Source organism: Andrena cerasifolii, chromosome 4, assembly GCF_050908995.1.
Source record: "Andrena cerasifolii isolate SP2316 chromosome 4, iyAndCera1_principal, whole genome shotgun sequence".
Taxonomy (NCBI): domain Eukaryota; kingdom Metazoa; phylum Arthropoda; class Insecta; order Hymenoptera; family Andrenidae; genus Andrena; species Andrena cerasifolii.
In genome coordinates this window covers 6,330,130-6,358,121 of record NC_135121.1, presented here as the reverse complement: position 1 = coordinate 6,358,121, position 27,992 = coordinate 6,330,130, and the positions used below count along the sequence as shown (strand labels likewise).

General features: G+C 36.5%; 3 protein-coding genes across 5 annotated transcripts in view; 2 read left to right on the top strand and 1 right to left on the bottom strand.

Annotated features, from left to right (window-relative positions):
* Positions 1-6,940, top strand: part of LOC143367724 (venom acid phosphatase Acph-1-like) — a 41,537-nt gene extending 34,597 nt beyond the window's left edge. The window contains exons 5-9 of one of the 2 annotated variants that reach the window (XM_076809842.1): positions 1,494-1,598; positions 2,843-3,105; positions 3,587-3,749; positions 4,538-4,867; positions 6,050-6,940. In XM_076809842.1, the coding sequence (XP_076665957.1) occupies positions 1,494-1,598; positions 2,843-3,105; positions 3,587-3,749; positions 4,538-4,867; positions 6,050-6,238 (1,050 nt within the window). In that variant the 3' untranslated portion in view covers positions 6,239-6,940. The remainder of the gene's footprint in view (positions 1-1,493; positions 1,599-2,842; positions 3,106-3,586; positions 3,750-4,537; positions 4,868-6,049) is intronic. The other variant, XM_076809844.1, reaches the window with a different exon arrangement.
* A 1,068-nt stretch (positions 6,941-8,008) lies between these two features.
* Positions 8,009-14,681, bottom strand: LOC143367733 (L-allo-threonine aldolase). The gene is made up of 5 exons (XM_076809864.1): positions 14,187-14,681; positions 13,995-14,112; positions 13,421-13,504; positions 8,846-9,250; positions 8,009-8,661 (listed from the first exon to the last, which is right to left on the bottom strand). The coding sequence occupies exons 1-5, from the start codon at positions 14,235-14,237 to the stop codon at positions 8,192-8,194; spliced, it is 1,128 nt and encodes a 375-aa protein (XP_076665979.1). The 5' UTR covers positions 14,238-14,681; the 3' UTR covers positions 8,009-8,191.
* A 2,597-nt stretch (positions 14,682-17,278) lies between these two features.
* Positions 17,279-27,992, top strand: part of Zip (myosin heavy chain 10) — a 47,090-nt gene continuing 36,376 nt past the window's right edge. For both annotated transcript variants that reach the window (XM_076809796.1, XM_076809795.1), the window contains exon 1: positions 17,279-17,935. In XM_076809796.1, the coding sequence (XP_076665911.1) occupies positions 17,579-17,935 (357 nt within the window). In that variant the 5' untranslated portion in view covers positions 17,279-17,578. The remainder of the gene's footprint in view (positions 17,936-27,992) is intronic.

Genomic DNA, 27,992 nt, shown 5'->3' with positions numbered 1-27,992 from the left:
AATTAAATTTCACATACTAACAAAGAACCATAAAGGACTCATTGGTATCTCACAACGTTGATAACGAATACATTAATTCCGAGGCTTACGATTATTTAGATACGTGAGCAGAATTTTGAAATCGAAATTCCGTTTATTCAAACAGATATGCTGTTAGCGGTTTATCAAAATTTATCTCCACAACCTTCGTCGCTCCTACTTTTCTGGATTAATTTTAACAAATTACTGTAATATGTTATAAGTACTCCCACTCGTGGCAATCACGCAGATTCTATCTTGCAAGGCAGCAATCCATGTTCCCCAATTTGGCCACTTTTTTTTTTAAATCTCATCATGTCAGTAGTTGGTAGTGTACCTTGCTCGGAGTCGCATATGTCTCGCGCAGAACTGTATTTTAAAATATCTCTGTTCCTGGTGTCATGTCTGCACGTAACAACAGCAGAATACAAGGTGGAGTTAGTTCAACTGGTGAGCAGCTTAATAATTGGTTAATTTAAATTTTTTGAAGTTTTTATTTGTGGCCAGTTTGTATTCGACAAACACGAACGGTGTCCAGAGGCACCCGGCTTGTATATATGTAAACAAATCGATGGCTCAGTGTAAAAATATTGTATGTCCACTTTTTGTGAAATATGAACTTTTATATGCGACAAATAGTTCTTGACTGTTTCATTATGCTGTATAAAAGCCGCATTTATATCTACTTCATAAATTTGTCAAAATTAATATAGTACCATTGCACATTGTTTTTCTCGAAAACGCTAAAAGTGGACATTTTTTCATGCTTCTGAATCGAATCTTTATTATTAATGTTCTGTCTTTAACGAAGTATTACATTAAGGGAGTAATACCTATATTAGAACATGATTTTGATTGAAACCACTGCTCAGTACAATATACAAGGTGCCCAGTAATTGTAATATATCTGGGAATGGGCTAATTTTTCAGGCAAAAACGAATGCAAAATATAGAATAAAATTATTTTGTACGAAAATTATTTTGTTACAGAGAAAATCAATTATAAAATCCTGTAAGGTGTGCACTCGATTTTTTTATCAGAATCAGGACCTACTCGATTGTACTACGATTACTGGGACACCCTGTATATGGGTTGAGACTAATTAAATAGTACACTTTAAACCGTTCCTTTGTATCCCCTCGTAACAAGATATAATTATAACTTAATCATAAACATTCTGTTAATGAAAATCAAACTTCGCTCTATTTTATTCTGTTTAATGATATCTTCTTCTACTTATGCTCTGCTAAACCAAAATTCAATTAGAGGGCAGGATATCCCAGAAAAGAAATTGTTTAATGTTCTTCACCAATGAAGTCACACGTATAAAATCTCTTTCATTTATTTTATTCTATAAATCTACAAATTTCCTAGTTGTGTCACAACTAGTGAATTTGTTGCTGTTGTTTAGTATAAACGTCTGTGAAATATATGGTAAATATATTTTTCAGTAATTTTCTTCGTGTATTCGTAGGTGTTCAGGCATGGCGACCGTACCCCAGAAAAATCAGAAATATACCCCAAATTATCCTACAACGCCACCCTTTACGAGTACATTGGTTACGGTCAATTGACTGAAGTAAGTACATACTTTGTATTTAACACAGAAATCAATGTCAAGTTTTCGCCAAAACTGTTTTTTTCCAAAACATACCCAAACAAATATTTCATTCGTTTAATTTAATTTAAAGATATGTCTTTATGAAATACGAAGAACGTGAGTCTTTTCTCTTACAATAAACATAGCTTTTTGAACCAGTACTTTAATTAACTGGCTGTTTTTGATCAGTTTTAATGGCTACATTAGGAATTTATAAAAATTCAGGATTTTTGAGTTCTTCGTTTCGTCATTAAAAATTTATAAAAAACTTTAGTAGTATTGCATGCCAATTTGAAAACAATTTATGCACTGAACATAAGCATATGCGTGTATAGTTTGAACCTACAATAACTATTTGAACCTACAATAAATTGTCATTAATCGCGTTTAATCAATTTGCTCCAAGTTAAAAGTAAAATAATAATGTATATTGCCCATCTTACTTCACTGTTACGTCCGAAACTGAGAAGGTGATTTTTTGTTGGGTTGGTGTAATTTTGATTCCGGAACGTAAAGAGGGATTATTATTTATTATTTCTTTTTTCTTGCCCCGTGGCCTCCGGAGGCGTAACCGTAAATTTATCTCCCTCGGGCCGGTCACGCTTTTTGGAGTACTGTGCGGGCAGGTGGATTGGATTGGCTTTAAAAATATCGAGGAAGGAAAAAAAGATATCGGATATGTGTGGTGGGGTTTGGGACCGTCAACAGCCAGAAAAACTTCATCTATCTCTCAGTGTAGAGCTATAGCTGACGGCCCCTGCCCTAGACAGACGGGGACTAACACGAAATTAACTTGGAACTTGTATATATATGAACGAGAGTGGACGATAGTACTTGCGAGAAGAGTAGACCTCTAGCGGCGCCGGCGGAGACTAACCGGCGTGACCCATGTCGGGGGGGGGGGGGGCCGGGACGTCACACTCACAAAGATACCATTACTATATTTCGGAAACAAAGCGCTCCCAAGCGTCTAATTGCATAAACCTTCCTTTTTATTTTTGGTGGCCGTTTACGCCCCCAAATATTGTATGTTAAAACTTGAAACGTCCTCGAAATCAGTGTCTCTTTGTTATTCTACTACAAAAATGAACCCATTTTTACGATTTTAGTTATGATGAGGAACTAGTCTAAAAAAAAAGTAGAAATTTAAAAGGAAGTTTTTTTTAAATATTCTCGTTACGAGAATTAAAAATCAAAACATGATAAATCTTTCGTTTCTTCAGGTGGGACAGAAGAGGGAGTATCGTATCGGAACATTATTACAAAAATTGTATGGTAAATTTATGGGTGATACCTACCTCCATGATGATCTTCGTGCTACCAGTACAGACGTTGATCGAACAAAAGTGTCTCTGGAACTAGTTTTAACGGCGCTGTATCAGGAAAAAAGGAGCGAACAGTGTAAACACCCCAAATATCTGACGATACCAATGTTGTACAAACCAACCATTGTGGACGACGTACTGATGCCATTTCTTTGCCCCTTGTCAGTATATTAAATGTACATATACTATCGCGGAACGACATTCCTTTATTTTGTTAACGCTGAATAGCGAATAGTTTTGAGAAACGACCCTTCAAGTTTGTCAGGCTTTTCCGGGCAATCGCTTCTGACGAGAATGTGTTGCTTAACTCTACCTACCTGGAATCCACAGTCAATTTTCTCGAAAACGAAACAAGTTGCGACAAAATTTTATTTTCAAATTCTTTACTTACTATTTCGTGTAGAATTAGTACATACCCTTCTGCTTGTAACAAGCAAAATTTGCAAAATATTAGACACAGATAGGGGACGCGTACTTCTGAACTGCGGTTATTTAAGTTTTACGCGCTCGTTGCGGAGGACGCATATACTATCATGGAAATGAATCCTTTAATGCTTTACCTACCCTCTAATACTACTTTGAAAACTAAAATTGGCAACTAGAGTTATAGATACGATAAAAAATATGATGATATTTTCGCAGGTACATAGAGGAATTGGAGAGAGTACTGAACTTGACTATAGTTCGTAAGAAAATATCGCAGTACAATGATCTTTACCAGGTTGTAAGTGAGAACACAGGTTTTAATGCGACATCGTACCCACTTACATCGGTTTCCAAGGTGTACCAATTAGTGATGTCAGAGGTACTACAATCAGTCGTGTTTTGTTGTTTTTTTTTTTTGTTGTAAGCTAAAATAAGTGATAGGGGAGCAAAGGGAATTATATTATCTATGATCAAACGCATTGTGTGTGCTAATATTATAGAAGTTATATATATATTTTTTACAGTTTTTCATGCGCATATCTTCTTCGAAAGTGTTTCGAATAAAAAACACTCATAATATGGCTAACAAAAGCTTTAGGAGCATGCATAGATTTACTACCAATTGCATTTAAGAATCTCAAGTTCTACTTCCTTTTGCCCTTTTAAAAGGAATATCAAAGCATCTGTCCTGTGCAGCACAACAAGCTTTCTCATATCATGGAGTTAATCGAATTATACAGGTATCATTAATGCATACTCAGTGTGTTAATGGATTAACATTCGCTAAGCTAACGTGATTCATCCTGCATGTATGAAGTAAAACCATAACGATTTAACATTTTCAGTGGCGCAATATTTAGCGAAATACAATTAAATTAGATCAATAGGATGAAAATTTAAAAAAAAAATGGCTCATATAATTATTTATCGAACCTATTTTTTTACAGTTTCAAAATATTCTAAGAATGTAGTGTTCCACTTACGAAGTATACACCGCTCTTGGTGGCATTTTAAATAAAAGAAAGAAACATTTCTCTTTAATTATATTAGATACGTTTCGTCTTATCACTTATCATTTAGCGTGTAATGTTACAGAGAAAGTTAGATTTTAAGGGATTCATGTTAACTACTTCTCCATAATCCGTTTGCACCCTATTAATGTTACAGAGAAGCATGAAAATTGCCACACCAAAATGGATCACACACCGTATATTCAAACAAATAGAAGAAGTCGTTATGCTAGGTAACGAAATTGGAGCCTACACAACGAAACTAAAGCGGCTGTTTGGCGGTACGCTTATAAAGCAATTCATACAAAACATGAATCTTACTGAAGAAAGTACAGAAAAACCAAAGATGTACTTGTACAGTGCACACGACATAAACATTGGGGCTTTCTCCAAAGCACATGGTTTTAAGAAACCAGAGATACCACTTTATGGATCTACAATCATAGTTGAAAAATTACGAGACCATGCTGGCAGTGTATTCGTTCGAGTAAGTTGTTATTAACTGAATTGTCAAATATTAATACGTCAATCTGTCACCTCAAAGTTCAATAATACTGACAAAAAGACGTCGAAAAGTCCTTTACCGTTTTCAGATCCGATGCTTCGTTCTCCGAATATTAGCAGTTGAATATTACTGGTCGAACTTCCGGGCCGCGCAGTTTAAAGCAGAGACAGCTGACCCCTATTACGCTCACGCAGGAGGCACGCGTGGATACAGACCCACACACACAGTAGAGCCGACCGACGCTGGTTCAAACCATGAAAATGAACCAGCTCTGTCGGCTGGATCTATACGCACCCCCTGTGTATGCGTGCGAGCGTACGTTACCGCGCGCTCAGCTGCCTCGGCTTTAAACTGCGCAGCCCGGAAGTTTGACCGCTAATATTCAACTGTTAATATCTCGAGAACAAAGCCTTGGATCCCAAAACGGTAAAGGACTTTTCAATATCTTTCTGCATCAGGATGTTGCATGTTCCGCGAAATCCCTGAATTTCGGGACACCCTGTATATTGATCTTCTGAGAGCCCCTTAAAAGATAAGCTGCTAATCATGCGTCTTTATTTCTTGACAGCGACTGTCTGTGGCTTTCCGAACCAACATTTTAAACAATAATAACTAAAAAACAAAGCCTGCACCGCAATTTCGTTACTCTTGATTTTCATATTATTTGGTCACATAGAATCACCCTTAGAAGTTCACTTTCTACCAACTGTTACCGAACACTCTGTATTCGTCGCCATAAATCTTTATTACATGCTCTTTACTCTTAAATACATATCTTGCAAACTAGTGCGAAATCATAAATATCGAAAAACTGTTTAATTCAAAGTTTTATAGTTTTTAATATCCCACTATATGGTGATGAAGCATTTTTTAAAAAACTAATTGTTTTTAAAAATGCTACATTACCACCCTTCTTTCGAAAAATTTTTATCACCATATTATAGGACATCAAAAACCATAAAACTTTGAATTAAATTTTTTCTCGATATCGTTTACGGTTTACAAGAGAATGATTACGTTATTAGCATCATTTGAACTACATTTCTGCAGTTACAAATTTTTTTTTAATTTTCGAGTTCTCGAACATCTTTTCTAAGTCATAGCGCTACGCAAAAAAGAAAATCCTACATGTATGACATCTAATATAATTAAATTCGTGAATAGATGATGCTCTGGACTGGGGTTACGGAAGAGTTGATCACTTACACTATTCCTGGATGTGGCAAAATTTGTCCGATTAATAAGTATCTGAACTTCGTGCGGGATATTATCCCTACGGATGAAGAATCAAACTGTTTATGGAATGTGGTAACGAAGGATGAATTACGTCAATATTATGAGTACTTTGACTAACGTCAATAAACGAATTGAATTTCATAGTGCAGTGTCAAGGAACCTCCTAAAAGGCACTAAATATATATAATTTAATAAACACAAATTGGACAATGTAAAAAAATATCACCCTACATATTTGACAATCATCATCTACTGTAAATAATGAAGTAATATCATCAACACTATTGAATATGAAACAATTGCAAACAAGGCATTTCGATCATTTCGTCAGTAGTGTAGACTGCGCCACTATTTGATCATACCAAGATGGCTGAAAGTTACTTATTGTTAGAAGTTAATTCACCTTGTGCCTTGCGACTCAACTCCCCACAACTATGTACCATCCTTTAGGTTCATGTATCGAGCAGTGTGTAACAAACTCAAGTTAACCGCTACTTGTCTTTTTTTCCCCTCTTCATTTCCTCCCCTCTTACATACTTTATTATAATCACTCTTGCTATACGTATCATAATTATTATTATTATTATTATTATTGTATTAATATTAAGTTGGCGCACTGCGCAAGCGCGCGCATATGCGAACACCGTGCGATCTACCGATGAGCGCAAGAATCAAGTGTTTCACGTGCGCATGCTCAATCTTCGGTCGATCGGACGAACAATCCGAGTGTAGAACGCGTGCGCAAGCGTAAAGAGTATGAACGATCAAAAGTGAACGAAACGCGAGAGTCCTCTGATTGATGCGGGTTAAGGTATAACTTCTGATTAGTGCGTGCTAAGGTGCGATTTCTGATTGGCGCGCGATGCGACTGTAAATAAGTATAAATACAGTCACACCGACCGATAGCAGTTTCACAGCTAACAGGTTTTTGAAAGTGTTATCCTGTATTATTAAGCAATTGCTTTAACACTATCTGTACTTCGGTGCACTACCCCCAGGGTATCGCAAAAGCCACACAAAGTAATTAAGTTAAAAAAAAAAATAGCATTTTAGTAGAGTTCCATTCTGCATTGAACTCTCGGTGCGAACGAACGTCTGTTCTTGCCGCTCCTCACGCTACGATCTTTGTTGTCCAATTGCACCACGCCACGCCGCGCTGCTTGCCGATGTAGTTAACCTCCAAATCCTGCCTCTGATCTCCGATCTCTAATCTCTGATCCCTACCTATCCTTGCGCGGCCACTGGGGGTTCTTCGTGGGATCTTCGCGGGATCCATGCTTCGAGCCACCTGAGTCTAACCTTCAAATGCACGTGGAGAAAGCTAAGTTGTCCTTCGAAAATAACTTCAAAATCCGGCGACAGTCGCATAGGCGTGTAGTCTTCAAGGATTCGCCCGTTTCTGGGCTGGTTCCGGCCATCTGATCAGCAGGTGAGCTGAAGGAGTTTGCCTTCGCACACGAGCACTCCTTGCTTCTTACTTCTCATAGCGATCACCGCTGTTTCCGAAAATGGAAGCAAGTGACTCAGCATGGAATCAGTATGGGTGGACCAGTTTCGTCCCCTGGTACTGTTGTCCAAAGGTATACTGCCTGCGTATGTGACCTGGGCCGGTTACCTAATTTCCAGCTGTGTGAGCTGTTTCCGGCTTCGCGTTGTTAGTTAAGAATTAGAGGTTTGACTTCCAGGGCGTGCTATTTAAAGAACTAAAGAACGCAGCTGCATATAAGGCACACACACGTAGATGCACATAAACACACTCTGCACTCTTGATTACACTGCACCATTTTTGCAGTGGCTCCAGTAAATCTTCAGATACCAGAGTTACGCACTCGTTCTATTTACATGATTTTGAATGGATTAATTAAATGATCATTTAAAACTTTCAACTGTATCAGAACAAACTTTTTATTGTATGTAAGTTTACATTAAATGAGACACTATTACTGGCATCATACTAAACTTATAATGTGTACACTCAGTAGGTAGTATATGAACATTTTTCTTCGCTTTTACTTTAATAGAATCTAACTCAAGCTGTGATTTTGAAGAATCGTAAAGGGACGATAGGAATCACAAGCTGGGATTTAATTTATTAATAACATGTCTAATCTTTCGAACAGTCAACAGTAATTGGCTATCAGTAATTTCATGATAGAATACAAACCTGACAAATGAATCGTTCAGGGCTAAACACTTCACAATAACTTGGTTTTCCTCATCATCATTGATTTCTCTTAAGAGACGAGCAAACTTTGGTGCGGAAAGAACGTTGGTATCTACCTTTACAAAAACCATGTTCGTTTGCACAGTACTTAAATCGACCGACAATACGGGAGATTGAATTTCTTCTATTGCAGAAGCTAAGAGAGAAGCCCTTTTATGATCGTTATGTAAAATCGGAATGATATCTTCCAGAGCTACAAGTCCTGCTGCAGCTAGAATCCCGATTTGTCTCATACCACCGCCCAATACTTTCCTTACTCTTCGTGCATTAATAATGAACTGCTTACTTCCACAGAGAAGAGAACCTACAGGAGCACCTGAATTAAAAAATAATTTTCTCTTAAGAAAAAGCAATTAATACAAATGTAAGTAATATTAAAAACTAAAGGGCCATGCTAATTGTGTAATTTGGTTAAATAAATGTCACATCGTTAAAAATTCAAGAAATATTTAACGAGTTACTCTACAAAAGAAAAATAAAATTTCTCAGGAAAACAGTACCTAAACCTTTGCTGAGGCAAAAAGTCACAGAGTCAAAGCCCGAAACAATTTCTTTCGCGGATCTTCCAGATCCTACGGATGCATTCCACAATCTGGCTCCATCCATGTGCAATTTCAAGTTATGTTCCTTGCAAAAGGTTACTAATTCGTCGATCCAGTCTTGTGGAACAATTTTTCCATCTATTGTATTCTCCACAAGTACCAGTTTTGAGATCGGTTCGTGATCTCTGTCCTTACGAAGTTTAGATTGAAGTTCCGAAATGTCGAACGTACCATCAGGATTATTTCTTAATGGTTGAAGGTTTACTCCTGCGATCTGGGAAGCACCACACTGTTCGTGTTGCAAGCAATGAGCAGAATCGCCGCAATACGCCTCACTGCCTCGTACGTCGCAATGATTCATTACTATAATTTTATCAAATTGTTTTCTTCAAACAAATTAATTCGAAGTTTTCTTTATTCTTAATAAGTACGTGAAAAGTTAAATGAAAACATAAATGAATTTTACTTATTGTCACTCGCAACGACAAACACTTATAAAAAGTGGGTCTGAAACCCTGAAGTATCTCTCTCACAATTCTGGGATATGCATGATTAAATTCACATGCTCTCTTTATGTACTGCAAGTATCCCTTTTGAACCTCGATGACGTACACTCTGATACAAGCGGCACTACGCATGCATTACCTCAATGTTATCGATGTTTTTTACGTTATATGACCTACTTTTGGGTGGTTATAGATATAATTTTGTATTATAACACTATATTACAGAAAAAATAAGAAATATGATATGAAAAACATCGACCATTGAAAAAGAAGAAGAAAGATGGAAAAGATGTTCCACCAATTATACACGGTGTGTCCCAAAAGTTTCCGAATCAAAATACATTCCTTCTGAAGAAATACACTGTTTACAACGAGTGTACAAGCTCTGGAAGCATCTTTGATACTCCTCCTACGAGATGGTGAAAATAGCGGCGGTCGAAGCCTTTTGAACGTCTTAAATCGTATCGAATTTCTTTGCTTTCAACTTTAATATTCGCGCTAGGGAGCAGGCTAAAGTAATGTGGTGAGAATTTAGAAGTTGCTGTGCTTGAATGGATTTGTATGGAAGTATGGATACTTAGTATGCATGATGGATCCGAAGTGCGCAGTCGGAAAATGGAACCCAACTTTGTGATCTCTGTACACAGAAGAAGAGAATAAAAACGAATTCTGTTTGCTGTTTCACTAATTCTCGGACATGTAATTTTATTTGAATTAAAATAAGCGTTTTGCCAGTAAATCGGACTTTCTGACACCACCAGGTGTCTCGAAACAAGGTTCCTCGTTAACTTTTTCGCAGGTTTTACCTAGGGCTCTTTTTTAGGTAGGGTGTTATTGCGTTGTGCCTTTCGATTCTGGCTTTATGGGTTCTGTGGCACTGCTGAAGCACGTGGTTGATCGTATCCACGGCATTACATACAGCTCTGCAAACGCAGTTGTATTCCCAACCGCGCGTCGAAGCTTCATAGCATTGATACAATCTCTTCCATTTTAGAAGCGGTTCTCTTCGATAACCCACTTATGTTGTTGCGGGACCTTCCTCGATTCTCTTAAGCCTCTACCGTCAAAAGACGTATGTAAGAGGCCTGTCTATCTTTTATCGACTTTGCCCAAAGAGTTGATGTCAAATCGGTACTCTGCCAGGCGTCTTATTGCACGTTGTATTTCTGGAGAGTTACGGGTCGGTTGGCTGGCCTTCCCGCACCAATTTTTGTAGTCTCTTTCCCTTGTGAAGCGGCATGAGCCACCTCATCGACGGTATCGACAGACCTCTGTCCTTGACGTTAATCACATCACGCAGGCGGCTAAGCCACTTCCTCACCGCTACACGCGTCACTGTATCGACCTTGTTAGTGCCACCCAGGGTAAGTAGATGCTACAACCCTAGTAGCACCATTACCCTTAGAGCAAAGAGCCGCTGCTAAGGTTTTAATATCACGTTGGTCAATTTCTCCAACGCTTCCTTCAGCTGGACATCTGGTTGCGCAATAGTTCGCCTCTCTAGTGTAAATAGGACGCCTAGATATTTCCATTCGTCCTTTCTCTTCAGTGCTGGTAGTTACCGCCCAAGGCTTTTGCCGTCCATCACCAACTTCTTCACATGCGGCACGTTGCGTATGGCAACGATGAAAGATCCACACTTCGACAGGAAATCTGACATGGTATTAATGGTGAGCGCATTAGGTGTTGTCGCCACAAAGATCAAGTCATATGCGAACGCTAGTGCGTTGTAGTGACCCTCTCCAATACACACCCCGACCTCGTGTGGTATAAGTCGCAGGAGTCTGTGTATCACCATGTTGAATATTATAGCCGACAGGGGATTACCCTGCTTGACTCCATACGTAAGTAGTATCTCATCTGATTCCCAGTCGCCACACGTTAGGATGGTCAAACTTCTCTGGTGCGTGTCCATTATATAGCTTACCATTGGACACGGAAGACCCATAATGTGTAGTGTGTCTCTGATGATGTTATGCGAGACAGAGTCAAACGCTTTGGTTTAAAGTACTGCCGGTGATACTCGAGGATCATGTCTAGACTGAAGATGTTCTCGGCACACCCATCTTTGAGCAGATTGAGGAATCTGATCCAGGCCGACCTTATGAATAAGGCACCTAGACAGTATTTTGTGGAAGGTCATAGTTATAAAAGATTGGACCAAAATGGGCCTATACTCTGTCTTGAGTCCAGCCTCATTTTTAGGAATTAGTTTAATCCTTACATTGAGGTGGTGCTTTGGCAACTTCCCACACAGAATAAATAGATTGAATATTCTGATTAGAATTTGCAGTGGACATATTGCTTTTTTACAGATGGCGCTTCTATATAATACCGTGTAGTGATCTTCCAGGCAAAACTGGAAATAAACATAACCTAAACGTTTATCTATCTCTTTCTATCAGTATTTCTCTCTATCTCTTTCTATCAGTATTTCTCTCTATCTCTTTCTATCAGTATTTCTCTCTCTCTCTTTTTCTGTCAGTATTTCTGTCTCTTTCTTCTTTACAGTTTCTTTCTCTGTCTACTTCCGCTTTTGCCCCAAATCGCGGCAACCAGCGACGATACACGTTGTTACGATCACTGCCTAGACTGCCTAGAGGATCACTAATACCGTGTGGCAGTAGGGTGTGTCAATTTTTCAATGTTTCAATTTTAAAAACGACTAGTGGAAAGACGGTACAATTCCAGGTTTAAAATTAACCCAGACCTTTAAATTTTGTGCAATACATTATTTACCTAGTGGGAATTTCACTTGAAATTATAGAAAAATACGAAAATTACTAAAATTATTAAAAAAAAATTTAATTATTGAGCTTATGAACCGCAAAAGGAACAAACAAGATATCGCTTGTTTGGTGGACTTTGTTAAATAGCGTTAAATTTACTACATAGATGACATATGGCTCGATGAGTTGCTAAAGTTACATATATTTCCATTTTGTAATAAATACACATTTCCATACATTTTCACGTGAATGTAATAAATATTAATTCCCATATATTTTTATTTTAATTTTCATGCTTTTATGTAAGCAAGACACACTTTAAGCAGTATATTAATATTTAGTTTGTAGTTAAATCTTACGTAATTTTCACTTTTTTCAACTGTGATTTGAAGTAGCTAAACTTCATTCAAATCAATTTCTGAAGATAACTTCAGATTCAAGATTAAAAACAGCATTACTTTGTCACTAGTCATTTTTAAATTTTCAAAAGTTTAAAATTTGCCCATAAAATTAACACACTCTAGTGTGGCAGTCTGACTACCACCACGCCTCTACAGGTCAGAGGACCAATCACCCTAGGGACTTCAGCGTCACCAACCACGAGAAAGGAGAGAAAAGACGCGACAGCTGTAACAGACTGACACGATCCTTTCTTCTTCCCTGTAACAACCGTAATAACCTAGCACGTGCAGATATACCTTTTTTAGTCTTCTTATATCAGACTTGTATGTACCTGAAGTACATATTTGTTACCTAAAGTATTTATCTGCATTTCATATTTCATTGGTGGGATTTAAAGAACCCACAACCGTTTGTACACACAAAGTTCGGATACTTTTGGGACACACTATGTGTATGCTCTTTCAATCTGAATAATCCTACATTAAGTCTATTTGCTCTATTCCTAAACATAACAAAGCTATTTTAGATGGTAAAGATAAACCTACTACCCTGTATAGAATGTCTGTAAAATATAGATACTAATAATATTTGTTATTATCATTTTACAATATATTGATTAATCCTACAGATGAAATAAATTCTGATTATGTTTATGAAACATGTGTGTTTGTAATTTCATTTTTATTGAAATTATAAATATAAGAAGCAACAAATTGTGCACACTGATTTACTCTAAACACTTTTAAAATAATTTTACATTTCTTCAAACAATATTAGTAAACATAAAGCAAAACTCCATGCAGTCAGTTTAAACTACAAAAAGACTTTATAAAACATATATGCTTTATGTAACATTAATTGCAGTACTTGCTTAATTTCTAATAAATTATACTTACTAGCGATCAAATTTCCCATAGTCCCAGATGATACAAATATTGCAGCCTCCATTCCAACAATTTCAGCTGCCCTTTCTTCTAATTCTACAAATTAACAATTTCTATAGAAATTGTACATACCATATTCATGTATATATACATATTACGCAAGAATTGGAATATGATAAATGTAGTAGTTCAAAAATATTTAAACATGATAGCAACAAGTTGGAGCGCATAAAATGTTTTCATTAAATCACCAAAAGCATAAATTAATTAACAAAATTTCGGTTTGATCACAATCAGGAGCCCAACTATTATTGCTTCTATTTATATTCTTCTTGGCTTCATTAATTTTTTTATAAGAATCCCCAGCTCTCACTACTAACAACCCCGGTGTCCTATGGACCGCCAGTTAGTCAACCATACACTAAAATATAATTTCAGTTCAAACAAATTCAAATATTAGAAAAAGTTTTAAGGACGAATGTAATATCATTGCCAATTTATATGTTATAAAATTCAGTTTAAATATTAATTACAACCAATCGTGCATTCGCATTAATTACATTATGGAACAATTATATTTTCATACTTTTCACTGTTGGATCTTCCGCATAAACATCATCACCTACTTCAGCACTAAACATTGCTTCCTTCATCCCATTAGTTGGTTTTGTTAAAGTGTCACTTCGAAGATCCACAATTACTGCCTATAAAAAATTTCTCTATATGTATTTGGAGTTTGTTAAATGATCATAGAATAACATTGTATACCTGTATTTACATTTTTGTTGTTAATGGTCAAGTTTCCGGAACTGCACTCTTCGTAATACATGTTTCAGTCACAAAATTAGTTAACTTTTACAAATAGTTATTATCTGACACACAATTTATTAAAATAATGATAATTAAATGTAGGTATCAATATAAAAAAAAACTTTATAACAAAGATTATAAGATAGAGAAGAGACACATCAACGTTAGCTCTTATTGTCAACTATAGAACTATATACGAACTGAAAGATGAATGTTTAACCTTGATTGCTCAATTATGCTTGAATACGTCACTCAAGATAAGCTAGGCTGATTGTAAGCATGAGCGTATCAGAAATGTGCTAAGGAGATGGTATCTTTCCCACACATTTCTAGTAGTGCCATTAGAATCAGATTAGCCAGTATCAGGCGCTATACAGGGTGTAAAATTTAATATTACAAACTGTATATGAAACCTGAGCAGAATATGAAGGTTGTGCTTTTGAAGACAGTATGGAAGACAGTTGATTGCGTTTTAAATAGGATCAATTGTAGACAATGACAAATATAAACAAATGTTGGAATACTAACTGCTAATAGTCAGCCACCTTTTGGAAAATAATTTTAAACATTTACAAAAATCAAGATGTTCTCTTATTCAGTAAGTTAGAAAAATCAAATTTATTTCCCTTTTGCATCTTTCACAGTAGGGAATATTAAAAACATTCCTGAAAAGAAATTTTGAAATTCAAACGTGTATTGTGGATATGCTTAGACACTTCAATAAACCAATGCCAATTTCCAACACGTAACTCCAAAATGTAATTTTTAGCATTTATGAAGACATTGCTTTCGATGATTTATTGAAATGATGCTTTAGGGGACATCCTCAGAGCAACAACAGAAATTACAGTACAAGTAATTTCTGCAGTAGCAGTTTTTGCAGTGTGAAAATGATGCAAATTATAATTTTTTTGGTTGCATGAATGCTCAACATTGGACACAATTTTGTCTTTTTTTGTCTCCGTGACTGAGACAGGTGGGTTTTGGAATAGTAATGCTCTTGGATAAGGGGATGCGATGAGGTTTTAAAGGTTTCGGAATGTAAGAGAGGGGATGATGGGATAGGGCAGAAATGCAGGATTTTGGATAGGTGACGCATTAGATAAGACAACGATGAATAGCAGGGATGACTCAATATTTACATTTACGCAGCATTTGGGTAGTTGGTCTGATTCATGCTTGCAGAGATAGTCAGAGGAAAACTATAAGTAAAGGGTCAGTACATTACACGGGTATCAAAACTTAGAAGCAAGGGAAAGAGGTAAAAACAGAAACAAAACTTGAGGAACATGTGACAGACGAGTTCTCTGCAGAAGCATTTGTTACATTTCCTCGAAATTATTCTCAATTTATTAAACAAATATGCTCCAAACTTTGAACAAGATTTTCTATTAAAAGTGGTTTTCAAACAACAATTAAGATATTCACTAGACAATAGTTTATGACACACTTTCTTCTAAGTCTAGTATTGGAATTAAATAGAAGTATGAAATACTTTGTTAATTAACAAAAATTGTACCAATTTCTTATACTACAATTCAGTTTCCCATGTTCCAAAGGACATCGTTTTGAAAATTTTCAATTTACAATGTATATTCTAACATTATATCGCATTATACTTTTATTATGTGAGAAATTATTCAAAATATTTTTACATGAATTACAGGTGAGATTTTCATTCCACTATTGCCTATTTATACTATACATACCGTCACGCGGGGTGTATCGCACCCCAAGAGCATTTCTCGAGTTCAAATGTCGCGCCTTTACGACTTCCAAAGGGGATTTATCGCGAAAAAAAGAAGAAAAAAATATCGCTTTTTTCCGCCACTGTCGAAAAACGCTCTTCTTGAATTGCAAATTTTAACATTTCAAAATTTACATTTCTAGGAAAAGACTATTATATACTATTCCATATAAGAGTAGACTTACGCCCCCACCGATTAAAAACCGATCTGCGCAGCTTCCACTACTGCCTGCGCGCGTTTTCTCTGCCGGTTTCCTACCAATCAACAGCCTCCTCGGAGTCATCGTTGCGCGGAAGGAGTCTACTCTTATGTGGAATTGAGTATAGATCATGATTGTATGAATATTATTGCGAATGTACAATTATCACTCAAAGGTTAAAAGATTAAAAAATACGAAAATGATAACTCAAAAATGACGCTGAGGTGCAGTGAACCCCATGTGACCAATTTGTGATTATAAGAAATGTGACCACGGAGAGATACTAATCAAGATCTATTTTCCATCGCCGGGAAATAGATTGTTGACGCTGGTTGGCCGTGGGGCCACCAGGGGGGCCAAGCTTCCCTCTTACGAAAGTTGAAGCAGAGTTTGTAGCGCCTCCTACCAATGAGGTACGTACTAAACTGTGAATGTGTGAATTGGTGTGAATCGGGACGTATGTGTATGTGTATACGTGTAATGCACCGTTTACTTTAAAACCCGTCCACGGATCGTCGCGCCAGCGACACGTATGCAGCAGATAGAAGGATAAACATTGAAATTGAATATTTCTTCTTTTCTTAGGAAAAGAAAATATATTCAATTTCTTTGTATATCCTTCTATCTGCTGCATACGCGTCACTGACGCGACAATCCATGGTCAGACGGCCTTAGAAAGGATAAACCAGGGAAAGTGAGGACACTTCCTCGTGTCTGCGCCAAACATTTCTAAATGACGACGGTCGTCATGGTAACATTTCACCAACGTCGAAAGGTTGTGTGTCGTGCTCACTGATACACGTAGGTATGTGTGTGTGATGTACCTAGCGCCTCCTACCAATGCGGTGCTAACTAAACGGGAAAACTTCAGCCAAACAAAGACGGCTTGGTTCCCCTGTTCAAACCATAGTATAGATAACATGTAGCGAGACTACATTACTTACAAATCAAGAGTGTCACACGCTCCGCATAACGTGCAACATCTCTTCTATTAACTGATTGGTCAGCAAGTACAGGTCCTGACCAATAAAATCTGTTTGAGAACACGTCATATAGCGACATGAGCGCTGCTATGCAGCATACCTTCGAATTACGTCCCCACCATTATTCTTGGCATAAGGAAGAAAGAAGATGGCCGCGAGGAGCGAGAAAGAAAACAATCTCGAAGAGCGTTAAAGGTGGTAGAAGAACACGGTGCCTCGAAGGAGAACGAACCACGAATCGTCTATATCTCTCCAACCTCAAGTTATTTCAACCACCACCGTACAACGAACACTCGAAAACGACGGGAAAACGGGTGTGGAATAGTTACATGTGTGTCCTCGTTACGAAGAGGTCAGTCTCGCGAGGATCGCCCTTGGAATCGCTCGTCCCTGAAACCGGCTCGAGGAGCTAGTGATCTCGAAAACAGAAATGGCGGACGTCGACTCGAGGGTGGATCATTCAGACCCCGAATTGCGGTTCCTTTCCGTTGACAGGAACAATTTCAATGACCCTGCAACTCAGGCGGAATGGACGCAGAAAAAGCTGGTTTGGGTGCCGCACGAAACCCAGGGTTTCGTTGCAGCCGGGGTGAAGGGTGAACGGGGTGACGAGGTCGAGGTAGAGATCGCCGAAACTGGAAAACGGGTCCTTGTGGCGAAAGATGATATTCAGAAGATGAATCCACCGAAATTCGACAAAGTCGAGGACATGGCTGAGTTAACGTGCCTAAACGAAGCTTCCGTGCTGCATAACCTCAAAGACAGATACTACTCCGGCCTCATTTACGTGAGTTTGACAGATTTTATCATTTTCCTCTAACGGGACTGTCGAAAGAATTTTCACGATATCTTGCCCACCGAAATTATCATCCCTTTAATTTCGGCAGTAAGGAAACGAACGACTCTTCACGGGGCCGTAAAGCTGACTGAAACGTTATTTTATTCTTTCTCTTTTTTTTACTAATTAATCCTCTCTCTTTCTTCCAAAATGGAAATAATCGACGTTAACTGCAATATGTTCAGTGACAGAATTATTTGTTAAATTGATCTCCTTAGGGTGAATAATAAAATGTTATCAATTTAACCCTTTGTGGTCACAGGGTGTATTGTACCCCAAGAATAATTTTCGAGTTAAAATTTCGTGTATTTACGACTTCCAAAGGGGATTTATTGCAAGAAAAAATATAAAAAAAATAATAATTAAAAAATCACTTTTTTCCCACAACCGTGGAAAATCGCTCATTTTCAACTACAAATTTTATCATATTAAAATTTACATTTCTAGAAAAAGACTATTAGACCATCACTGTATAAGTATTACTAACGTACAATTATCACTGAAAAGTTAAGATTCAAAATTACGAAAATGGTAACTCAAAAAATGATGCTGGGGTACAGTGAACCCTGTGTGACCTACTTGTGATTATAAGAAGGTGTGACCACGAAGGGTTAATGTTCATTTTGTTTCCGAATAAAGCAATAATGACATCCTTCAATAGCGTGCGTACGCTTGGAATTAAACTTCATTGTTTCTAGAGTCAAGCATGCAAGAAACACAATATCATGATCATGTGAATGTCTAAAAGAGTTTGTTCTATACTTATGTAATTCACGAGTGAACTTTAGTATTATTCTTAACTTTATGTTTATTCCATTTAAAGATAAAGTATGAGGATAAAGACGGTTATTATCGATTCAAGTTTAAGATAATATTGCACATGGTAGCAACTATTCTCATCTTCGTTAATCTTTCTATAAGAGTCACACTGAGTAATTTGTTTGTTAGCTTTGTAACAATGAAACAGGAAAAGAAATTAATGATAGTAGATAATAAATGGCTATCGTTATCTCATGTGCATAGAAATGTTGATAGGTATTTTTAAAAAAATATACATGTCCCATCTGTATTACAGACACTAAAACGAAGGAAAGAAAGATTAAGGGGACCTCCTGGTCTAGAGCCCCAAAAATAGGTGATCTTTAGGAATTAATTAAAGGAAAACTAGTATATATAATTTAATGGAACTTTTTGCATTGTATTAAGGATGTCTTAAGTTATGGAAATATATTTTTTGTTTTATAATTAATCATTGCAGACGGCACTGGGGAGTCCTTAAAGTCAAGGGGTTAAAAAATTCATCCAAATCGGTGGCACCTAAGTAGTATCCCTGAAGACCTGTTATCTCCAAAAGTTATCATCTGATTCGACTGAAACTTTTTTATTTTGAAGAATATACTTCTGGCTAGGGGAGAAACCACAAAAAATTACAAAAATTACATTTTTTTTTTAGAAAATAACAACACTTGAAGTTTGAAATCACTTTTTCCGTATATTTTTCATCCTTTTAATGCCTTTGAAAATTATAAATTTTCAATTTTTTTAAATTTTTACTGGTTTCTCCACTAACCAGAAGTATATTCTTCAAAACAAAAAAAGTTTCACTCGAATCGGATAATAACTTTTGGAAATACAGGTCCCACCGTTTTGAGAACACTGTTTCAAGAAAAGCGCGTTTAACTCTTACATGGAAAGCTCCCGAACCCGGAAATTCAAAAAATTCTGAGACTTTGTGAATATGTAGGGGATTCTCGCCTGATTACAACGCAATTTATGTTTGCTGCTCAAATTCACTCTGAGAGGGTGTAATTGACCTCTGAAAATTCGGTTATTTTTCCAATTTTGTGTGATAACTCGGGAACTGTAAAACAATTTTTTTTACCAAATGATAGATCTAATTAAAATAAGTAACTTTTGTCTTGAAACTTTTTTTCCCATCTCTTACAGATTGCGAGTTACAAAATAAAATCGGAAAATAGCCGAATTTTCAGGGGTTAATTTCAACCCCTTCGAGTGAATTTGGGCAGCAAACAAAAATTGCCTTGTAATCACGAGGAAATCCCCTACATATTCACTGAGTTTCAAATTTTTTTGAATTTTCGGGTTCGGGATCTCCCCTTGTTAGTATCATAGCATAACACCCGGTGTTATACGAATTGAAAAAAATTGTGCGCGCCACTTGGGAGCTTTTTCACGAACTTTAAAGCGTTACTTTACTATTACCATATGTAACAAGTGTTACACTAGTGTCACATACATTATTATGTCCGACATCAAATTTATTCAAAAAGGAAAATCGAAATAATTGAGAGGAAAAAAATAGCATTTTACCTGCTACTTTCAGTGGCCCTGGCCACTGAATCGTAATCAACAATACGATACAGTGTATCACAGTAGAATTTCTACGAATATATTTCTGACCTAAGGACAATTGTTACATATGGTAATAGTAAAGTAACGCTTTAAAGTTCATGAAAAAGCTCCCAAATGGCGCGCACAATTCTTTCAATTCGTGTAACACCGGTGTTACGCTATCATACTAAGGGTTAAAGTTTTACGTGGGCGCCGAGTGGCCGGTTGTGACCCATGCATTTGCCGCTACTCAAATGCCTGTAACTTCGGCAATTTTACGAATTTCAACAAATCCTTTAAAACACGCATTCCTAAAAGGTTGAACATTCGAAAAATGAAATAAAAAAAGAAATCGACTTTTATACCGGATGGTACCCTTAACTGTAATAATTCCAGTTCAGTAATTGATTTTAAAGTGCGTATTACTTTAGTACTCTGATAACGTGAATGCTTTTACTTGAAAGCCTACGTTGTGACATTCAGTAAAACTGAAATATGTGAACGTACATTTTGTTTTGTCATGATGCATATGATTAGATATATTTTAAAATAACTATGCTTGTATATGTGCTCCTGTTCTGTTGCTGTAGAAATATTAACATTGATCTTGGTCACTCTGCATTTGTGTAAAAGAATTATATGCGCAGCTGACTGTCTGCTATGGAATAGCCAATTGTAAATCGTATTAATATCAATCGTGTTTCAGGAACTTGATATCTCGAATGATTAAAAAACAATTCATGCACTGATATCGTGTTGAAGCTTTCACCAAGCAGAGATTGTAAAATTAAGCGTGCGCTTCGTGGAAATTACGTTGTTCCATGCTTTAAGTAATAATTTTAAACAGCACTAATCCTGCATATAAAATCAATCTACATTTTTGAAAACTATGAAGAAGGTATAAATTTAAATTATTTTAGTTGCCAGAATAGCAGCTTTCATAACAATCAAGTAACAGATCTTTCTTTCTACACAATTGGGGCTGTTGAAAAAAACTCAGCCAGGCAAGATATTCGTTTAACCCTTTGTAGTCGCACGGGGTGTATCGCACCCCAAGAGCAATTTTCGAGTTGAAATGTCACACCTCTACGTCTTCCAAAGGGGATTTATCTAAAAAAAAAAATTCAAAAATCGTTTTTTTTCCCACAACCGTGAAAAATTTTCAACTACAAATTTGATCCTATCAAAATTTACATTTCTAGAATAAGACTATTAGACCATCACTGTATAAGTATTACGAATGTACAATTATCACTGAAAAGTTAAAAGATAAAAAAATACGAAAATGGCAACTCAAAAAATGACGCTGGGGTACAGTGAAACCCCTGTGACTAATTTGTGATTTCAAGAAGGTGTGACCACGAAGGGTTAAACATCCAGATGGTGAAAGAAAGGATTAATCACTACCTACTCTGAACTTTTAAGATTGCATTCAAGAAACAGTAGCTAGTTTTTCTATGATATTGCGAGTAAAACGCGCAGCAAGAATCAAAGGCGTTTGTAAACATAGCACTGACCTAAGCCAAGCCTCCGTCTGAATCTGATTATCTCACGGTATTATGATCAATCTTTTTCCCTCTGCATCAGCTGAGAATGATCTATTTCTGGCGTTTCCCTTGTTAGAGAACAGCATTATTATATCTTTCCAACCTCGTATCGACTGACCGTGATGTATTGCTCGCTACTATTTTCGTCCCTCGAAATTTTGTAACCAACATAAAAGAATTTAAACAATTTGTCACTACTGCTGTGTTGGTCTTTTTATCATTCGCTTCTGCAACGCGCCTAATTTGGTAAATAAGCCATTCAACGGCGTTGAACTTTTCCGACCGAGTATTCCGAAATCGCTCGGGGAGCAAGTCCTACAACGGTCCTTCGTAGAAGGAACTCGACTAATTATTTAGAAGCTAAAAATGATTTTCAGACTTCTTCGATACAGAGATAGCTTCTTATCGTTTGACTGCCCTTCCTATTATCAATCATTCGAGCCGTATAATATACTATATATATATATATGCAATAAATTTCCTTAGAATAAGTTATAAAAAAAATCATATATATATATTTTTTATAACTTATTCTAAGGAAATTTATTGCATATATATATTTATTAAATATATATATAGGGATTTTTAAATATATAATTTTATATATTACCATTTTTATATATTATATATATTTATTTAAAAATAAAAATATATTTTTATATATTGTATATTATTAAATATATATATACATATATGTATATATATATTTAATATTATATAATATATAAAAATATACCACTCGTCGCGGTAATAAATTTCCTTAGAATAATTTATAAAAAAAACTCAAACGCATTTATAAAGTCGATGAGTGATTTGGGCAATAATTTTCTCACTGCTAGTAGCGACACCTTTGCCACGAATTGTTACCATTTGTTGAATATTATAAGGAAAAAACATAACACTACTACTATAATTCAATGCATGCTTTCGGTGCTATACTATAACGTTATAATCCTGCAGAGTTATAAAATGAAAAATTTAAGGAACTTAGGAGATAATTAATTAACATATAAAATTACTTTAACCCGGCGGGAGGCGCACCCCACATTGCAACACAGTTTGTCGCTACCGGGTGAAAAATACCGAAAATTGAAACGTAAAAAACCACGGTTTCAGAATATTTATTTTAACTTTGTAATTTTTAAAAGTTGTGAAAGTACAGTGTTTTAAGAATCAAACAAAATTTATGAAACATCTTAAAATCTTTGTTAAAGTTCTTTAAAAAATTGTAACAAAAACCCAGTCTTCATATTTTCGCAACTAATAATAATTAATATTAATAATAACTAGCGTCTTTGTGGTAAATTCTACCCAGTAGCGCCTCCTGCCGAGTTAATAAATTTGTTACGAAAGTACCACGTTAAGGAACGAACTGAAAAGTACACTTGAATCGGTAACAACTAAAAACGCCAAAGAAGACCCGAGTATTCAATGTCAATGGGTAGGTCTACTGCGGTTCCAGTTCTTGGCTCTTATCAAAGACTGATAACGGTCGTACCTCGTTTCTACGTAGCATTGACTCATCGTAACTTTTAACGCTCCTTCCGAAGAGTGCATTGCAGATCGACGATTTTACCGTGCCTACGAGATAAAGGCTACAACAATCGATATTCGATAAACCTTCAATGGAATAACCTCTTATCTGTATAATGTTCGCAGTGCCGTGTTTTATAACGTGAAGCTTCACGATGCCCCGCTATTGACGTTAGTCACTTAAGAATTTCAGAAACATTCATAACGAAACGGTGAATCAGGCAAAGCGAAGACGTTTCTTCGATTAGCACTTCTATTTTTATAAAAGCTTTGATAGAGGGATTTCAAAAGGTGTTTTTTTTTTGTAGATAGCACAGAAGTAAAGCGATCTAAAAACCATGGATACTTTTCATTGTGTTTTTTTTTTTCTGTTTTTTTTTTGTAATAATTCGTCGAATCCCTCGGTGGAACCTTGAGACGAGATCGCGCAGGCCTCTGTCATTTGGTATTAATTACAAGAATCGCAGTTTTTATTGGGCCTTACGATATAGAAATATCTGCTTACGTATGGCAAGCATTCTAGGACACGAGAGAGTGACGTCATGCATGTGCCTCGTACGTGCTGATTTTTCTTCTTTCGATCCGCGATATATCGCATTCCTCGCGACCACCCGAAAATCTTGCGAATCTTTAAAATCACGAGCGATCCAAAGGATTTATAGATTTCCCAAAGAGACGACTAGATTTAAGGGGTTGTGCTTAGTCAGGCGGCCGAAAAGAGGCGAGTATTTGTGAATTTTTTTTGAAGAAGCGGAAGCGTATATTTTTGCAAGACTTTTTGCGCTTAAAGGAGCAACATTTAAAGAACATTTGGTAATTTTTTCGAGGAAAAATATTTACGTTTATAATACAGTAACAACCGACATACAAGAAGTATTTTTAAAAATTTGAGGCCAAATTATTTGAACATTAAAAACATTCGGAGCCAGATTATCTAAAATCAAAAAACAAAAAAGTTTTCGCTAGTATATTAATGTATCCTCGGGTTGGCGGAGAGAATTTTCCGAAGTATTAATTTAAAACAAAATGGGGGCTATTTAAAGTTCAAGTCTTGATTTTTAAATCAATTTTTTTTTGCGCAAAAATCAGGACTTCAACTGTAAATAACCATTTTGTTTTAAATTAATATTTAGGTAATTCCCTCCGTGAATCAGAGGATACATTAATATAGGTAGGCACTAACGAAATCTTTTTCGCTTCTTGCTCGTCGTGCTCACCCCAAAAAAAAACGTTTTAAAAAGGCTTCTTGAATGTCGGTTGTAATTTTATTACAAACTTAAATATTTTTCTTCAAAAAAATTACCATGTCTTCTTTAAATGTTGCTCTTTTAAGTGCAAAAAATTCTGTAAAAATATACGCTCCCGCTTGTTCAAAAAAAATTCACAAATATTCGCCTCTTTTCGGCCGCTACTCACAAAAGTATCCATCCACCCTATACGTATAACATATTTAATTTAGATTCAGAATTACCCATTATAAATTACATTAGCGTAAACTTTGATTAATATATTTTTAGTTAGTACCATCTATCAAAGAAATGCCCAAAGAAATTTTCCTAGAAGAATGGAACAAGAGAAGCCCGAATTTCACAGAAAATTAATTCAATCAATTGAAAGCTTATAAAATCGCAGGAATATCAAAGTAATATTAACTTAGTGTAATTAGGTTTGTATAAATTGAATTTGGCCGAATATTTTCTTTGCTCGACCTTTGCTACTTCCGCGGATAATAATATTTTTTTTAAACATTCTATACAATTTTTTAATCGAATGCACTCAAAACAAAAGTATATTAATGTGAATTAGAATTGCGAATTCTTACTTTGAAAACGAACATAGTCGATATCAGTGTTTTCGTCTGAAATTAAAGTAATTGCAACATTCGTTTCCCCTAGCGTTTGCAGTTTCTGCTACGTTTCTTAAATTCCCATCGCTCGTCTCTGCTTCTAGTCATGAAATTTGTCCAGCTGCATTGTTTACGCCATTGTTTATTAATCGCATTACTCGTCGAGCCGATTGAAACGGAACGGAAGGCCAGCGAGGCGTCGACGTTAGCAGATTAATTGGGAGTTACCTAATTGATCCGATGCAGAAGAAATGCCGCGAGAAACTTTCGCGTTCCGATCTGCGAAATTTAGGAGAGGAGAGAAGAGAATGGGAACGATCAAGGAGGAGTCCTTATAAGGACGAGTGTCCTTAACCCGCTTCCTCGCGGCACCATAAGCGCTGCCCCGATGTAATACACCGTTGACAAGTAAAAGAGGAAAAGAGAAAGAGGCGGGTTTCGTCGGAGACTTCTCGTGCCTTTTATAGTCAACTCGCAGTTTCGGTCTTCTTAGGAAAGAAACCGAACTCTGACGAAACCGCACAGATTCCGGGATAGATTGACTGGACACGTCACTCCGCCACGCACGCCCTTATACACCGCATGCTCCACCCCCCCCCCCCACCCCCCACCCCCGCGCCCCTTCTCCGTCCGAATATTAGTCGAAAAATCACGCGCCAGTGCTTGCCTTCGTATACAAGGTGTTGAAGAAAAAGGGGTTCAGGGCTTGGGATATTCGGTGCTCGTTAAACTGTGTCAAGAACGGGCCAGTCGACGTGCGTGTCAATAAATAAACCATATCAGTGTCAGAAGCGTTTTTTTTTTCATTATTGATGACGCTATTTATATGTTTGCTTGTTTAATGGTGAGAATAATATTAGAATACATTACTCGAAGAAATAAACAATAAGCAGTTCTAGCTGCAACTAATAGGTACTTTTTAACGAGCACGCGATTTGGGTCGTGATGTTAAGTACAATTTGTATGTAACAATGTTAGAATATGATTGATGCAATTATTAGTGTATACACTTTTCAAGTTCTGGGCTGATTTTTTTAACATTCTGAATATTAAATTCAAGCAGTCTGAGGATACTGTGGACTAATGTGGATCGATTCATTCCCATAAGTAAAAATTTTCTTTGAACGAACATGACTGCCATTTTTATTCCTCGATAACCTGTACAGTAGGGTGCAACGAAATATAGGGGCAAAATATTTTTTTTTATTATTTATGACTTCTAATAGTGGGCAAAAGTTGCCTTTTATAAAGCTATTTAAGTTTGGAAGTTTGATCTTGATCGACAAATTTTTTTAGGTGCCGCAAGCCATGCAAAAATTCATGTTTAATGATTGTGTGACTTTTTAATGGCTTGCGGCACCTCAAAAAATTTTATCAAGATCAAACTTTCACAGCTTAAGTCTATACCATTTTATAAAATTGAAGTTGCTTACTTTGAAATGTGGTTTCTCAGTAAATATGAACTGTAGCCATAAGTGTGTTGCATTGCTTTGTTCGTCTTGACGAGATGAAGGTTCTAACGTTTTTATTTTTTTTTTTAACTAATGATTTTTAAGTAACAGTATTTCGCGACGCGACCGCCAGGCGGCGACCGGGCGAGCGTTTCTCGCTTGCGAAATAGCACCGCGGCGGGAATAAGTGGCCGAGGGCTCGATCCGTAAAGGCACCCACTAAAGAAGGGTTTTTGGAAATTCCATCCCGAAGGGGGTGAAAAGGGGTAAAACGTATTTTGTCAGACCCCCTATTCCCTAATATCTCTTACAAGGGAATACCGCGAACCCGGACTCACCGATTGGAACGCAACTTTTTGGATTTTTTGGAGTGATTCAAAACAAAAACAACGGTGTCTTTCATTTGGACTCTATCGCCCTTTAAGGGGGTGAAAACTAACCTCAAAGTCAAATTGGCACTCCACTTTTTCGCGAATAACTCTCAAAGTATAACAGATAGAAAAAAATGTTTCAAACAAAAGTTTAATGGTTCAATAAACGCTACAAAGTTCCGTTAACAAAATTTTGAAAACATTTTTTTTCGTCAGTTATATATATTTTTTTAACTGTTTTCAAAATTTTTGTTAACGCAATTTTGTAGCGCTTAATACACCATTAAACTTTTGTTTGAAATATTTTTTTCTGTCTGTTGTACTTTGAGAGTTATACGCGAAAAAATGGAAGTGCCAATTTGACTTTGAGGTTAGTTTTCACCCCACTTAAAGGGCGATAGGGTAGATGTACCGTTTGTGGCCATTGCATTCTTTTGAGCCATGTGCTTAATTATCTCATTTTTAAATTGCTTGCGGATCATTATTATGTGGAGAATTTCGCATCATAAATATTTTGTTTAGTATACCACCAGAAATATAAGGTTACATTTATTGCTTACACGGAAAAATATTATAATTTTTAAGAAGTGGCCAAAACTGGTACGATATCTTAAAGTAGCCACAAATGATGCATCCACCCTAGGGCCCAAATGAAGCACACCGTTGTTTTTGTTTTGAGTCACTCTAAAAACCCACAAAGTTGCGTTCCAATCGATGAGTCCGGTTAAATATCAAATTGGGGTTCTTACTCACAAAGATTACCCACATAAAATCTCCAAAAAACCAATTTCAGAATTTTGCCTTAATCAACCCCCACAAGGGGGGGGGGGGTGAAATGGGGTGGAATGTGTTTTCATGGAGTCCTCAATATCTCTTAGACCCGAAGCGAAACGCGGGGTTAATTTG